This window comes from Lasioglossum baleicum, chromosome 7 (genome assembly GCF_051020765.1).
Source record: "Lasioglossum baleicum chromosome 7, iyLasBale1, whole genome shotgun sequence".
Classification (NCBI taxonomy): domain Eukaryota; kingdom Metazoa; phylum Arthropoda; class Insecta; order Hymenoptera; family Halictidae; genus Lasioglossum; species Lasioglossum baleicum.
The window spans coordinates 15,951,015-15,968,421 of NC_134935.1; the positions used below are offsets into that span (position 1 = coordinate 15,951,015).

General features: G+C 39.4%; 2 protein-coding genes across 2 annotated transcripts; both read left to right on the forward strand.

Annotated features, from left to right (window-relative positions):
• Window positions 1–1,164: 1,164 nt before the first annotated feature.
• Window positions 1,165–11,552, forward strand: Lhfpl (LHFPL tetraspan subfamily member 5 protein). The gene is made up of 6 exons (XM_076428061.1): window positions 1,165–1,544; window positions 4,219–4,436; window positions 5,066–5,260; window positions 8,627–8,714; window positions 9,214–9,368; window positions 9,614–11,552. The coding sequence occupies exons 2-6, from the start codon at window positions 4,220–4,222 to the stop codon at window positions 9,844–9,846; spliced, it is 888 nt and encodes a 295-aa protein (XP_076284176.1). The 5' UTR covers window positions 1,165–1,544; window position 4,219; the 3' UTR covers window positions 9,847–11,552.
• A 146-nt stretch (window positions 11,553–11,698) lies between these two features.
• LOC143210835 (cilia- and flagella-associated protein 36) lies at window positions 11,699–16,320 on the forward strand. The gene is made up of 5 exons (XM_076428055.1): window positions 11,699–12,118; window positions 12,439–12,614; window positions 13,312–13,502; window positions 13,884–14,205; window positions 14,268–16,320. Exons 1-5 carry the CDS (start codon window positions 12,010–12,012, stop codon window positions 14,529–14,531), a joined length of 1,062 nt encoding a protein of 353 aa, XP_076284170.1. The 5' UTR covers window positions 11,699–12,009; the 3' UTR covers window positions 14,532–16,320.
• Window positions 16,321–17,407: the final 1,087 nt, after the last annotated feature.

The window sequence follows — 17,407 nt, forward strand, 5'->3', positions numbered from 1 at the left end:
AGGATTTTACGAGAGTTCCAATAAGAACAATGCGAATGATGAAGGTGTACAGATGCATTGGACAGATCGCGATAAAAGTAGAAGCGTGCAGTCAGCATTGTGTTAACGCGTCACCGGGAAAGTATGCACAATACTGTGACGCCTAAAGAACAGGTTACAGAGAGTCTGTGAAACGCGTTGACTTTTCGCGTAGTCGAATGGCTCAACGTTCAATATTTTAGCATTTGCAAATTCGAAGAAAAGTATCAGGAAACGTGGACACTGAGAAAGGTCGTTGACATTTCTGTTTTATTTCTACTACAAGGAATTTTTCAATTATTAAATTCTTCTTGCATTTAGATTTTTTGTGCATTCATTATAATCCTGTAATGGAGTTCCGTAATGGATCTAGAGTAAATGTGGGAATTAGTAGATTAGTCTGACACGATATTATAATGCAAAGGATTAGAGTAGTGATATCAACTAATGGTTGAGTCGCAGACATTCGAAGAAATCTCGAAGTAGGCGGGAACAGTAAGCAGTGTTAAATGTCAGAAGGAAACTGGAGTCTTTTCTTCTGACGCCGAGCACGGTGAAACACGTTCCTTCCTTTCTCTACACATTTTCTTTGTTAATGCAACGTTTCATGTATTGCTGAAGAAGCTTGTGCTCGAGTATTATACATAGTCGAAACTATCACGAATGTGTTCGCAGGTAATCTCGGAAACAATTGAATTGGTGAGATCGGAAACTGCAGTCGCTCTCTATCAATTTTCTGGGAACAGGAAAAGCCAATTTTTCTCATACAACGAACACACAATCTACTCTTTTGAATGCTCCTTTAAAATTCATTTCAATTCATGTCTCTCCAGCTGTGCAATTAACGAAGTGAATCGCTTTTACCAAAAGTGAAAACGGAGTATTCAATTCAATGATGTAATTTTTGGACTCGTTTTAGTAAGGAAACTATCACGAATACGTTAATAAAATTTTAATACGGAAATAATTGAAAATAATGTTTTGTGGACATCTCTTTTACATTTATCGAGACGTTACTGTAATTGGCACAGCAATCAGCGAGGCGGCTTTATTAGAATAATGGGCAAGTCCCGAGGCCAGCACACGAATCGAACCCCCACCAGTTTGTCGCCTTTCTCTCCGAGGCTCCAGTAAGAGGCCCCATTCAGAGCCGGGCCCCGAACCCCGTCTCTCTCTTTCGTCTCGGCAGCTTCTCGGCTCTGCTCGTGGCTTGTAGTCCCCTACCTGCGTGCTCGGTCTACCTGGGACAGCCATCTTGAGGTGTACGCGCAGCAACGGCGGTCTCGCGTCCTCTTTACACGTATTTTCCATTCGCTCGAGGTGATCAGCCGCGTCAACTCGCGCCGACGTGCAACCCGATGCAACCGATTGTCACGGTTCCGTCTGTCGCGATTCCCCGGTCCCTTGGTGCAACCCTTAAGTGCAGCCCTTCGCTGCAGGTGTGACTACGAACTTCTCCGTCGCCGGTGAGATAGTCGTGTCCATGGTTTCGACAGTGTCCTGAAACGGATTTCGCGAGAAAGAAGGTACGTGCCGTCTGGATTTAGACTTCTCCCAGCAACTGTCCGAGGCTGCAGTGGTTCTCCAAGGTTTCCCGCGGCTCTTCGAGATCCTCGCTATTCTCTGAAATAGGTTCTTTACAGTTCAAGGAATTCTCCGGAACCTCCACGATTTTCCAAGTTACTAGAGATCCTCTGAAACCTTGGTGATATTTCAAAATACCAAGCTTTCAGTGATTCTCCAAAATCCCAGGGTTTCTTGAAGACGCAAAACAGGTTTTTTAAAATCTCAGTGATTCTCCAAAACCTTGTTGATATTCCAAAATACCAGTGATTCTCCAAAACCTCGATTTCAGCAGTTCTCCAAGGTCTTAGTCATTTCTCAATATCCTAGAGCTACTCCACGATTTAAGAAATTGTTAGAAAACCTCGGAAATTCTCTTAGAGATTTTCCAAGATCTTCTAACTTCTACTTGCGTAGGATTTCTCCCAGAGATCCTCTAAGATTCCATCCGTTCTTCAAGATCTCATTAATTCTCTAAAATTCCAGAGATTCTCTAAGTTTTAAAAAGTTGTTCACAATCTCAGTTTACTCAGTTTAATGCTGATTTAATTTAAAATTCCAGTCATCTCTTCCGGTGATTCCGAGATCATAAGGATTCGATTTCGGGGAGAGTTGATAGTGTTTCGGCTGGGGATCAAAGTTCCCAGGCTCTTGAGTTTCCTGGGAGATTCATATTTGTCCCACGGTCGGATCCATATCGCGATCGTCTTCGGTGCTAATTCGAGTGTCTTCGTGTAATTTTTGGTGATTCAGGTAGTGTCAGAAATGGAAACGCGATGCGAGAAAAGGAGGTAGAGGAAATTGAGGAGGGTCGATGGCTCGTTTACTCTTTGGTAGATCCGGATTTGTCTCACGACTCATACATATTGTGGTCATTCGCGGTGTGTCTTTGGAGACTTCCGGTTATTTCGTTGGTGCCAGAAACTGAAAATCGTAAGGTTGGAGGAAAAGGTAGTGGAAGAAGGAATTCGATGCATTTTGGAGAAAAAGATTGTGCACTTTAGAAATGAACTTATCAAAATTATTCAGAGATGAAGAAATAAATATCTAGACAGATCCACAGTCCAATGATGACTAGACAGCGGATTTTATGCATTTATAACAAAAATGAGTAGGTACAACTAAAAATAGTAAAGAATTTCAAAGTCTATTATATTATTTTCAACCTATCAAACATAATAAGAAAGAAAATAAATTTTCATTTGACTCCAGTTTGTTGAAAGTCAGGTAGAACATTTTTAAATTGCATAAAAATCCGCTGTCTAATGATGACAATGAATTTTGGAGAACGGAATTTGTTCCATTTAATGGATTTCAGTAAGAAAATTAATTTTCAAGTCGGGTAAAAATATTTACCCAATCGATGATGTGTTGAACAAAAGTGAACTCCAATTTTTGGAGCTTGAAGGAAGCTCACATGAACGTCGTTTTGCGAGGTTTATCAAAACCCCAAGCCTCCCTTTCTACGGGATAAGAGAAAGTCTTAAACATAAGAATTTCAAATTCTCGTTGAACCGGAAAAATAATAGTATGTACCTCGTGACGCACATGTCTCCAAAAATCCGTTATACACGGTCTCGAAGTTTTGCATACTTGCGGATTACAAGTACGTCGTTTATACGATACATTATTTTAGTTGCGCGTTTCTTACTTTCTAATGAGCTTGTCCCGTATAATGAATAGTTAACGATTAGACCGCGGATGTTTATGTGCTCGTAACACACTTGGGCACAGTAAAAACTCTACTGAAAGACAGTGTCACAATGCAGCGCAGCTCTGCAGAATCCATATCTTATCTGGAACATTATTCGCACACGCGCTTGCAACTAAAACAGAATATTTAAAAATTTACAATTTTTATTCGTGTACACTGCTGTGCAAAACAAAGAAGCACCCAGCATAATTATAAGATACATACATATGTATAATGACAAACAATATCTTTATGTAGAAATTGCATAGTAGAATGATTGATTTATTGCATTTGAAGTATTAGATAATCTGCAATAACACATATTCTCAGAACTATTCAATTAGACAGCGGAATCCTTTTTCAAAACTTACTGTGTTCTTATTTGATGTTTTACGCCTTTCTATTAAATATTTATAATGTCGATAATGCAAACAGACGTCAATAATGTAAATTTCTATTGAAATATTGATTAAAAGCTACGACGTTCGTTTTTTTGTTGTATTGAAATATGATTCTAAAAGCACTTTTAGTTTTCCCGAATTTTTCATTTTTCCGTGATACTTTTCCAATTTTTTTAAATCTAAAAACCTGATTCGGACTACAACGAACATTAAAAAAAAATTAGCCAAATCGGTCCAGCCGTTCTCCCGTGATGTCGTGACCAACGAACAGCATTTGATTTTTATTATATGAAGATGACCGGGTGCTTCTTTCTTTTGCACAGTAGTGTAAATATTATACATATCGTTTTTACCATGCGTGCATAACGCCCACAGTCTAATCATAGCAATGGCGTGGAACTTGTTATTTTACACACAGTTTAGTTCGTGTTCGCCATAAAGAACATTTTGGTTGACGAGATAAATATTTCTCTTGTTCTGATTCTTGTAAAATATTGAATTCTGCAGTCTGGAGGGAATAAAGTATTTTGGTTTTCTCGATAGAATGGGGTCGAAGATAGAGTACGTGGAGTCCTCGCACATGTACGCGACGAATTACATCCGTAATTCGAAAGCGATTGGTGTCCTATGGGGTATATTCACCATATGCTACGCCATCATCGGCGTTGTGGCTTTTGTTACACCGGAATGGCTCGGTGACCTGGAACACGAGAACCCTGGCAGGTTTGGTCTGTGGACCAGGTGCAGCTATGGTGGCAATGGTAAACATCCAAACAATTAACCAGTTTCCATTCATCATAGACAGCGGATCTTTAATCAAAATAAAAATTTCCTACCTGAATTGCAACACAGACCGGAGTGAAATAGACAGTTATTTTCTTTCTTAAGAGGGTAGACTCGTTTCTAGGATTACAAAGATGGGATTTTTCAGTAGCCAAGAAATCAATCTAGGCCGCAACGAGGTGTAATTCGCATTATTTGAAAGCATAAAGCTGTGTATATGTATAGGTATTTTCATAAAGCTGCGATAAATAATGCAAAATACGCCTCGTAAACGTAAAAATAGGGCTTTTGAGGGCGATTGCGGCCCAGATTGATCTTGTGACTACTGAAAACCCCATCTTTTGTTTAACTGAGAAATGAGATGGCGCATCCGGCATCCTTGCAATCCTAGAAACGAGTCTACCCCCTTAATATGTGTAGTAGGTTGAAAATAATATAACAGCATTCCCAAATTCATCTAATTTTAAATTGCACCTACTCATTTTTGTCATAAATGCATAAAATCCGCTGTCTAATCATTGCACATGTTGTCCCAAGAATGTGTTTCTGTAAAAGTGCTGATTCCTGAGATCTTTTAAAATAACTTTTCCCTTTGCGTGTTTATCAGGTGAACTCGGAGAAGAATGCATCGGAAGATTGGACGATTTATCGACGATCGTGAACGTTCCATTCAGGGCGAGCACGATCCTGGTGGGCGTCGCTGTCATAATCGCATTGTTGACAATTTGCGCCATGCTCCTGTTCTTCTTCTGCCAGAGCACCACCGTGTTCTATCTCTGCGCATGGATGCAGGTCGTGTCAGGTAATTCTCGCACATGCACATTTACGTACATCGATTTAGAACACGTTCATACTTTCAACCAAGGAAAAGAGAAAATTTCTATCCACCGTTTATATTTTCTCTCTTATATTATGCATTTACGATGAAATAAGCGAGTGAAGTTTCAAACAATAGCTAAAAGATTAAAATCAAATTAAGAAAATATATTTTTAAATTAAAAGAATTTCAGACTTATTAAAATTATAAAGGAAAGAAATTTTTTATCTGACTCCTGTTAGTTGTAATTAAGATAGAAAATTATTATTTTGCATAAACATTCGTAGTCTGCTAACGACATGCTCATTCAGTTCTATTTGAAATCCTCTTCACAATTTTCCCCCCGTAAAAGGTTAAAGAAACTCCTTAGTCAAAAGGAAATATTAGGGGGCTGTTTAACGTAATCATCTCCGTTGTATAACCAACACACCGGACCAAAGGCAAAGACAGAGACTCAGCGGCGTTTAGCATCGTTTTAGAAAGTATAACGTCGGCGTGGCCGTTCTCCTCGGTTGTTGCGGTAATTTTCGCGTAACGCGTTATCAGCGCGCGCGGCGCAGCTGAAAATTGCAGCGATGCAAGCGATGCACCGACGCGACCGGGTCAGGAAGTGATGCAACCGACTCTGTGCCACGCTCTCGTTGCGACAGACCTATCATTGTCGATCGCGATGCACGTGTTCTACGGGGACACCGTTAGCCGCGGTGAAATCACTCCATTATTCACCATTTCACAAATTACAGTATTGTCTCGGTAGTGGATGCATTTTTGTCTCGATAATAAACGCAGACTCATCCCCACCATTTAAGTTTCGTTGGCGAAGAAACAGACATATGTACATTTCTGAAATAATAAATTTCTCTCTTTGGTCATCATTTTACAAATTACAGTAGTGCCTCGGTAGTGGATGCATTTTTGTCTCGATAGTAGACGCAGACTCGTTCCCACCATTTAAGTTTCGTTGGCGAAGGATCAGACATATATTTCTGAACTAGTAAATTTCTCTTTGGCCACAATTTCACAAATCACAGTAGTGTCTCCATCGTAGGCGCACTTTTACCTCGACAGGTAGCACAAGATGAATCTAGTAACTACGCAAAGCCATAACTCCGTTTCTACTTTAATTAGAAAAGAAATTGTAGAGAGCAATATTGCATCGCTTATTAAGCTCTATATCATCAGCAGTTCAATTTTTTAAGTAAATACGTCGGTGCAGTCGCAAAGTGCAATTGCACTTTATTTTTAAGTCGCACGCTATGAATCTTTTGATATCATCTGATTCAACGCCAAAGAAATTAATAGTTCGGGAGATATTTCACATTGTTTCTACGCGTGCCTATTATCGAGACACTACCGCATTCAACGCGCTGTGCAACGTAAGACCGCATAATCTGTCATGGCCGCGGCGATCGGACGACCGTAGTCAATGTCGAGGTATGGTAAATCGGCCCGTCCACGTACGACCATAAACGCGGCTACGTTTGTAAAGCGTCGCCGTCTGAGTACCGTTGACCCAGTTCACGACCATTGACACGCTCGATTCGTCCTGTAGCGAATTACGTGCATAATGTTCACGCCTCGTTGCACTCGCGATTTCCCCAGTTCCTGGATCGTAAGGAGCCTGGCGGAAACTGTTAGTCAACCAGTCTTGCCTATCGGTTCCTGGATTCTAGACTATTTAATCCTCTAACTTTCCTTATACATTGAACTCTAGATCCTTTCGCCTAGGACTCTGTTCCGCCTAGGTTCGGAATCCTTTGATCCCCAACTTCCAGATACATTGAACTCTAGATCCCTACAAGTGCTATATCCTGCAGGACTCGTTTAGGTCTAGGTTCAGAATCCTTTGACCCCCTAAGTTTTCTTATACTTCGAACTCTAGATCCTTAGGGGTGCTATAATATCTTCCGGGACTCTTTTTAATCTAGATTGGGAATCCTTTGATCCCTTAACTTTACAGATACATTGAACTCTAGATCCCTACAGGTGCTTTATCATGCGAGACTCTTTTATCACTAGGTTGGTCCCTTCAAATCCTTTGATCTCCTAATTTTCCAGATACATTGAACTCTAGATCCTTAGGGGTGCTATATCCTGCGGGACTCTTTTAGGTCTAGGTTGAGAATCCTTTGATCCCCTAAGTTTTCTTATACTTTGAACTGTATGTAGATCCTTAGGAGTGCTATATCTTTCTGGACTCTTTTAGATCTGGGTTCAGAATCCTTTGATCCCCCAACTTTCCTTATACTTTGAACTCTACATCTTGAGGATGCTATATTCTGCGGGACTCTTTTAGATCTAGGTAGGGAATCCTTTGATCTCTTATCTTCCTGTAAGTTTCCTGAATTATTTCGGCCTGTCGGAAAGTGTTCTGCGGCAACAACGCGACCCATCTTGACCAACAACGACACCGCAGAGCGACCATAAGTAAAAGTAAACGTTTTACGTAAGAACAACGATGGTCGCGGCCGTGATGAAAGTTAGAACAGTCGATCGGTCGTTGATCGACGGCATGACCGACGATTCCGGCTCGCTTATACCGCGGACAGTGAAAGTCACTGGCTCGAAATGCGAGGCGGTTCTCTTCCAAGAGGAAAACGGTTTCACCCAGAAGCCAACTCTCGGCGCATTGTAACGTGTGGCAATCGTCCGCCAATCGTGGAATCGCAAAAGAACGTTTCCTGTCCGCGTGGAACCGTGCCGACATCCGCGGTACCGTTTCCTCCGATGAAACTTACTTCCGTGCCTCTCGCTGTCGGATTAGGACACTTCTGAAATAATATTTCAAATGTCGTGTTATTTTATTTCACAATTACTTCCATGCCTCTGAATAACCTTATACAATAGATTTTCCTTGAATGTCATAGTCTCGCATATAAACGCAGAAAGATTCGCAGCCGAGTCGTGAGCACCTCGCGGAAAGATGATAAATAAGCGTAGGAAAAGCTAATGGTTCCCACTACCTTTCACTGTTGACCTCTGTTTGCGTGCAACATCCGCGTGTAGGGGTACTGTTCGCAAATGCCATCGTTGTTACGCGTTCGTTTCCATTCGACGATAGCGTTTGCAGCCTTGCACTATAGCGATTACAGCCTTCGGAAGAGCGTTGCTCCAATCGACATGCTAAAATATTCGCGCATATAGAAGAGGAGGACGTCTTGTATGACATATTGTTCTCCAAGACCAGAGTTGGGCAAAGATTTTATTGAAATAAAAATTTTGCCCAACTCTGTCCAAGACTAATAGTAAATACTAATACTAATACTAATACTAAATAAGACAAAACATCGATGCGAAATGAGAAAATCGAGTCTACCTCCTTAAAATGGTGAAAATTGTTGCTTTTTCTAGCGATATCCATGGCGATCGGAGTTTGCGTCTATCCGCTCGGATGGGATTCGCCGATAATACGAGCCGTTTGCGGTGCAGCTGCATCCAGGTATCAATTACTTTGTCAATCCGATCCCCTGTGTCTGTACAATAAACTTGCTTCCAACTACAGAATCGAATTCGACTCGCTGTTGCTCGGTAAATGGCGAAACGTTTCGCTGTTCGGGCATTGTTCGGTCTGTTTCAATTCATTTGCTGTACTAATTAATTTGTGGACCTTCTTTCATTTTGTTATTCATTTATAAAGTATATAATAATCTATACCAATTTCTATAGGGCGGAGTTGGGCAAGAATTTAATCAATGATTGACGAATAAATTTCTACTTCAATCGTTAATGGACGATTAACTTCATCAATCGTTCATTTTTCTGAATGATTACCTTTCTTAATCGTACATATTAATTAATCAATCTTGGTTGAAATGTTAATTGATTAATGCCCAACTCTGCTATAAGGTAACCATGCATGAGCCCCCTTATATTATATATATACTCAGCTTTCCTCAAGACAATACGGAAAAAGACGATAATAAATTTTTCTTTGGCAGATACAATCCAGGGGCTTGCGCCGTTAGATGGGCGATACCGTTAGCAGCGATCGCGGCACTCGATGCCGCTACTTTAGCAGCGCTTGCTTTCATTCTGGCGTCGAGACACGTCAGGCTACAGCCGGAGCCTTTCAACAATGGCTCCCTGTACAAAGGTACAATTTTTTTAAAAATTTCCCAACACCTGAAGAGTCATTCAAAACTCCAGTATGCGAGAAAATCCTTTCATTGATTTCCAAAGAATTTTCCAATGGTCGATAATCATCTCTAGACTGCGAATGTTTAGCGGTCTAGTGTTCGTTTTTCAGTCGCGGTTTTGTTAAATGATTTGCTGCGACTTCTCGAGGAAAATTGTTTTTGAAAAATGACAGCAGTGTTGAAAAAGAAATGTATTTTGCAGGTGAGGTGAATCCAGGATACGTTAACGAAGCGCAGAGCGTCGCAGGATCCCGGAAGTCCTTGTCTTTGAGACCAGTATTACTGGTAGCTCCGCCGGAACAGGACCGCTATAGTGAGCTGTCCAGAGCGAAATCCCATTCTCATCATAGTCTGTACACCCCCGCACCCTCCCATCCGGCCCATACAATGTCCACGAACACCTTGAACCATTCCCAGCACAATTTCCAATTATAGAATAATAATTACCGTCCCGGTGATCAATGTTACCGTTGCAGCTGATAACCAGCGTTAAAACGCTTTCCGATCCAGGATCAAAGATCAATTAACTTTTGGACTGTGGATTTTATTGACATGCACATCATTGATAGTGTGTGGGACCAACTACAAATTTATTTACCAATTTTTTTCAAACACTCTTTCTTGGCCCCTGTTCATTTTAATTGAATCATCACGCAACATTCAATGAAGAATGCAGTAATTATAACCGAGGTGATACGTTCATGTTAGACAGCCTGTATAAACAGTTTGCACTAAGTTAATTCATATAAATAAATACATATGTCCACAACAACATTATTAAACCAAAAGTTTACTTTTCGCTCAAATACAGTTGCATAGTGCATAAAGGTTAACATAATAGCTTCCAATTAGAATCACTCGCCAGAAAACAGACTATAACACTAATTTTGATACTCCGGGTCAGAACGGACCCGATCACCGCCGTCCAATAGTTAATAACTCATGGAAATCCACGTTCGATCCACTTTTCGTGATCGTCGAATCGATTCACCGAGTCGTTGCACATTGTACATATATTTTACTCGGACTTGCAAGAGAGAGAGACTGGGTGTGTGTTGTACATAAGAGTTTCCCCGTAATCCTCATGTATCAGCGTTTTCTATTTTGTAATCGATTTTCTACGAATTATGCTCGCCAAGCGTTCGAGAGAGCCAGTAAGAAATCAGGCCAATCGCTTTGTTTTGCGCTGACACTGGCGGATTCTTACTGGCATCGTGCGTGTACATATACATACGACCACAAAACAATGTAAACTGATATATATATATATATTCAGGAAATTTGAAGTCTGAATTTGAAGTCAAAATCGAGACTGCCACGCGCGCCTGAATCGTACTGTACACAAACTAATTTATATATTGGGTTGGCAAGAAAGTAATTTCGGTATTTTAATGAATAAGAGATTTCCCCTTTTGTTCGATGATCTTTTGTCAAAAAGAACAAATAAGAAAATATTTCATTGATTCAATTGTTTCACCTTAAAACTCCGAACTTACTTTAACTTGCCAACCCAATAATACACCCAACTATTTTTTTACGTGATTTGAAAATGTCTCGGAGGAAACTGAACAATGCTGTGCGAAATTAGAATCTTCAAGCTTTAAAATCGACTCAAAATATCGTAAATTTTTCGAGAATCAAAAATTTTATGTTCAAATAGGGTAGAGGTACCAATTACCGGATATTTATGTTAGTTTTTTATTAATTTGAAGGCACCTGTAATTTATTTTGCATTAATTTTGATGAACGATTAGTTAGCAGCCTTTCTTCTGTATCGTCAATTTTTTTGTTAAAAAGCAAAAGAAATATTAACGAAGTTTTAATCCAAACTTCTGATCCCATTTGCCGGACACTAGAAATTTGTAATAACAAATTAATTATTTTTGTGCCTTAGCACAATGAAATCATTATTTTATTATCCTCCGGTATATGACAGTTTCTTAGCATTTTCTATAATCGGAAACTAAAAATTGAGTTGTCTCGGAGAATAAGGTTTTTAAATAACGTTTTCTATATCTTAAACAGAAATTATTGGAATACTTTTGATTTATATACGAAGGGGAAACATTAATGTTATTTTAAAAAATTATGTAATACTTCATGTTATTTTTATTAATTTCTTTTGTTTTGTGTCCGATAACTGGGTGGGGCACTGGCACCTTTACCCTAATTTGTAGATCCGCTGTACATATCTCAAAACTTACACAATTATATTTTCATTATATTTTTCTGCATCGATTTGAAAAAATAGTTGGGTGACCAACGTCAATTATATCGTTACTCTCTCCATACGTCTTCTTTTACTTTGATTATAAATATACATGTAACATAGAGAGCGTTACACAGCGAATAAACCGCGAGAGAAGCAGAACATGTTGTTTTTTCGATGTTTTCTTTTTCTGTACGAGAAATAAATCTGTTGCCCGAATAAACGATGGAAAGTTAAAATGCGAAGACGACCGACGACGGCGCAAGTCTGCGGCCAAAGTGTTTTGCCCGTGGTCACTATGACTACGCCATGACGAACACGAACGTATACATTTTACCGTGCTGCTAAATCGCAAGTAAATAAATTGAATCGTTATTTCGGAAAGTAAAATGAACGACAAGGAGGACAGCGCCTGGGTCTTCGACTCGTTGATCGGGTTTCTTCAGGGACCAATATGGTCGGCGCCTTTGATCACCTTCATCGAAGAGAAGTCGCTCAGTAAGTTCAAACTTATTTAGACGATTAGGATGACACACAGGACGCTATTTCGCTGATCTTGACCTTTCCTGGAAATTCTACGATGTTTGTTGGGTCACTCATTTTTTATATCTGGATCGTAAATTTTTGTAGAGCAGAGATTTTTTGGTAATAGTTTGTTTGACACTGGAGCCTAAGTGAACTGTCAAAATGACAGGTTTGAAATGTTTTAATTCGCGATTATTGTAAAGATAATTTTATTTCATATGTTTAATTAATTTCACGTGTTGTTTTGTCAATCTTCTTTCTGAACTATCTCGTTTTGTCGCGAATTACTCAAGTATTCGAAGCGGATGTCGAAGACAGCAACGAGTACCGGAAGACTTATCAAGAGTACAAAAACCTGGTGGATCTGCTGCTTGGTTGTTTCATGGAGGACATAGGGATCACTCCGGAACAGTTTGAGAATGCTTGCACCGTGAACAAGTATACGAGAATGCCGATACAGTTCCAGCAGGTATGGCCCCTGTTTTAGAATCATTTCAGATGATTATACATATTATACAAATGTACGGGGTGTCCTAAACCACCGTCCACCCCTATGAAAGTGGTAGAAAGTGATTTTTACCACGTTTTTATTAGGTCGCTTTCTTGTTTGTTCGGTGGCAAATTTTGCAATTTATTTTAAACTAACTTCCCGATGAGCTAGAGGCTTGTTTATAAAAATTTTAGTAACTAATTCAAGTACGCTCTATCGAATGGGGGTAGTTGCAATTTCCGGTACTAACCGGAAATGAGATTTTCTGACCGAAAGTCGTTTTTTTAAATGGGACCTGGTATTTTTTTATTGCATATTCAGATTGTGTACACAAAAAAATAAAAGTTTTTCTCAGATGTTTTCTTGAAAATGCGTGTATCAATCAAGAAACGATTATTAGGGTACCGATTACATAACCGGACAAATAAAAATTGTTCTTTCATGATATTCCTCCTTCGACACCATTAAAATTATGCCATAAATATTTTTTTGTGCCATTAAAAATAAAGGAGTATGTATATTATACATAATACTATATATAATTATATTATACAAATTTAGGTTTCACAAAAATGTTGAATTTTTCAAATATTGTTCAAACAAATAATTTGTTCACCTGGATAATGTCCCTTGTAAATTTCTAGCATGTTTCGATTTGTTCGCTGCTGTGTTTCAGAACTTGTTCGAGCAGATATGGGCAGCGAACGAGTACGAGATATTTAAGCGGATGATGACGCAGAAGAACTTGGAGCTGCAGTTGCAGGCTTTGAACATGATCGAGCAGAAGTATGGCCTCACACCTGCATCGTTCGTGTACGAGGCAGATGGATCGAACGATGACACTTTGGTTATGGAAGAAATCATTCAGTAAGCTCCGAAGATGTTTGCTTCAATTCGATTTTAAAATTCTTTCCGGCTGGGATTCTGTAACTTCCGAAGGCTTAAATTAAAGATGGAGGTCCGCACTTTGTGATAGACCGATTTAGATTCACAGGAAAATTCGAAATCATAAGAAAAAATCGACAAATCCAAAAGAATGACTAGATTCTGAGAGGTTGCTTCGAATCAACTTAAAAATGTGTTCCCGTAGAAATGTTTAAACTTTTGAAAGATCAAAATCGACCTCAAAAATCGCACTCTACCGTAATCTCACTTGGAATTATTGGAAAATCCCTGTCAGAAACTCGCCTAATCTCGGTCGCTATCTGCTAGAAAAATTAAATTATAATAACCACGTTTTATCTTCAGAAAGCACGCTATGGAAGACGATTCAGAAGAGGATCAGGATCTATCGTCGGAAACCACGTTGATCAAGGAACACGAACGCCTCGCAGAGAAATATAACACCGAGAGAGCTCTTTTAGAGGAAGCTCTGAAAGCTTCGCGAGAAGAAATGGGTGAGAAGAGTCCGAAATCCGAGATCTCGTCTCCAGGAATCGAAGAAATAGAGGAGGAAGAAGAAGACGAAGAAGAGGAGGAGGTAGAAGGACCGAAAATTCCTAAAAAAATTGACCGAATCACTCCATCCACTTCGGTGTCTTCGGATGAATCCAAACCGGAGGACCAAAATGTAAATTCAATTTTGGAAAACACTCCAGATCTTCATTTTTACGAATGTGATCACTGTTGCAGATTTCGGAAGAGGAGATCAAGAAGAGGCAGGCCTACTTGAAGGCCCGAAGGGACAAGCTGGTGGCCCTGAAGAAGGAGGCCAGGAGCCACAGGTTGGAAATGAACTCGACAAGGCCGAGCTCGGCCCGGAAGGTCGCACAGGCGACGATAAAGGGGGAACAGGAGCTAAAATTACCTGAACCCCTAGAACCCTCTATCCTCCAGGTGCGGAAAGCACTGGCAGCTCGCCTGCAAGCCGAAGTAGTCCGTACTCATGCGAAATAGTGATAAGCCCTAGAAACTTGACTACCCTGCGCAAATCGAACAGGGTAATATAACAAGTTTATCTTGTAGAGTCTACTCGAAAAGCCTTAATGATTAAGAGGACATCTTAGATAAGACTTTTAGCTGACAGAGTCCGAGGAAGTTGAAACTTATGCAGAACGCAAGACTCTTTCACTGTCACGGCCACCGTGATTTAGCATACTTCGGGATTTTTTGTACAGTGGAACTACATACCTTCTTTTGTCGGACTTTCACGTTCATTTTCATTGGCATTTCAGCAAACTCCATGATTTTTTGTACGTAGCTGGAGTGAGAAATGAGATCGATATGAACGATTGAGCACACCTGTGGAAAGCAGAAATGATTTCGTTTGAGATGAGTGTCCGGAAAATTAATTCTTAGAAAAGAATTTAGTTCACAAAAAGAGAATTTAGTGACTATGTTTTTAAGTTGACAAGTAGGGAATTTAATTTTTTTTATTTAATTATTTTAGGGCGATGTTTTAGAGATTGTTTTCTAGGAGTACATTCTGGAAACTCCATTTTGCGAGAAAGAAACGTTTCGGTCGAACTGCTGAACTAGAATTAATAAATTCTAGGCTGGCAGGGCAGATACCGATTTACGAATTTTATTGTAATTTTACGAAAACTTTGTTGAAACATTTCAATAAAAGTTTATCGAGCGCTACCGTCGCAGGATCACCACCTGCATAAGTTTCCAGCGTGTGAGATGTCGGTGTGCCGCTGAGATGAAACTAGAATAAAGGACGAAGAGTCCTACTTTATAATAAATACTAACTATACGAATAAAGGAACAGTTAGCCTACCGTTCAAGTATGCTCCTAGCTCTGTAAAGTCTCATCCGATTTCCCAACCTGTCTGTGAAACGCGACGCGATAACACTGTTCAACATAAACTGTTTCTCGGATTTGTAACGTTGAGTCAACGTTCCTGATTGAGAAATAAATTAGATCAAGCACTGATTACTTCGGATAATAGATGTAACACTCGAATAAAAGAATCTTTCGAAACAAAACAGTTTCCGAAAAATTTCTGTAATTTCTTTTCACTTTAACTATTATTTAAAAACTTTTCTGCACTTGTAACGTAACATTAAACTGTATCATCTTGTTCGGGAGAGTCCACAGAATACCACCACTCAAATTAGAACTGCAAAGCTCTCACTGGCACAGCACAAAAATTGCACAAAGTTGAACATTCACGATTTCTCTTGAAAATTGATTTTCTCGTAAATAATAAGGATAAAGACAAGAATGAAAAAAGTAGATTTATAGAGTTACATTTGGGTAAGAATTAAGAGAAGTCAGAAATTTATTCACCCGAAGTTGCAGACCGGAATTTGAACAGTGCGATCGGCGAGGCGATGTGAAAGAGAAAAAACGCTTCGGAAAAAGAATAATCAGCTCGGACACTCGTTGGAAAAAGTCTTTTGTACATATAATTGTCTAGCTGCGTAGATCGTATAAATCACAATGACAGTGGAACGAAATAAACCGGTAACAATCGCAGAACGGCCTCTTTCCCGCCGAGGCGGGCCGTGTCTCGAGGTAAGTTATACAACTCCGTTCGTTAACCAATTCGTCTAATTTTAGGTTTTTATTTAATTAAATATTCTCCGCACTTCTACAACACACTTTCTATCCCGTGTAACACACACATTTATCATTCTCGCACGCCTTAGCCGTTCGATTACCGCGGAACGGAATTTCGAATTCGTGGCGGAACGCAACAATGATATTTTCACAAAAAATTCACTGACATTTTACGAAATCCAAAATCGCTGACAACGCTTGGCAGAAAGCATTCCATTGCAGTTCTCGGAGTAAACATTTGGCCGAAGATTCAAAATGAAGAATAGTATTCTGCACTATCTCTAGGGGTAGGTAGCTCAAGGTCATTTCTGAACCCCCTGTAGCCTGAACTTTTGTTACGAATGTAAGAAAATTCCTGCAACTCGAAGACACAAAATCTCACGCTCCAGAACCAAGTTTCATTGAAAAATGTAACAACGACCTTGAAATCTCGCTAAGAAATGACCTCGAGAAAAGATACTTTCCTTCGTCGTTACGTGCACCCCTTCAGATAGTGTGACTCTGCTTCAAGAAGTTTCTTATTATAAATTAAAACTGCTCGTAAATTGTTGACTGCATAAAAAAATATTTTAAGCAAAATTTGTACGTTGTCATGGTGTCAAAAAGAAAAAACAGATTGCTCGTATTGTTTGAGATTTTATCATAGACGAACATCAACAAAATCGCATTTATCTTTTTCTAAAATTACTATCAATAGATAACATCATCTAATCAGACGAACACTTCCTGCCACGGTTGCGCCAACTCAAATACACAATTACCAACAAGACGAAGACTATCTTACAGTTTTCCAGAATTCAGAAAATCCGATCAAATTCGAATAATCGCTTGCAGCCCGCCACAAGTCCTCCACTCGATCCCTACAAATCATAGCTTGTCCGATCATCCACGCTTTACTGGAATAAAATGTAAAATATTTCTCACGTGCTCTCCATTCAACTATTATCATACTACACACAGAACGATTCATGTATCTTCTTCTTCATTTTTTTTTGCCCCATATGCTTGTCCTTAATTCACACGTTTTACGAATAGCTTCTCATATAAAAAGGTGTCTTTTTGTCTGTGTATATATATGTATGAGTGCGTCCGCAAGATATGCACACATATACGTATATATATAAATATTTTCCAGAGACAAAAAGCGTTCGATTTTCTGTTCTTTTATATATATTTCTATACATATACATATGTGTGCATACAAAGGGGAACGCATTATATTATTAACACGTGGTATTGTACAATGTGTGCAATGCTTTTCTTT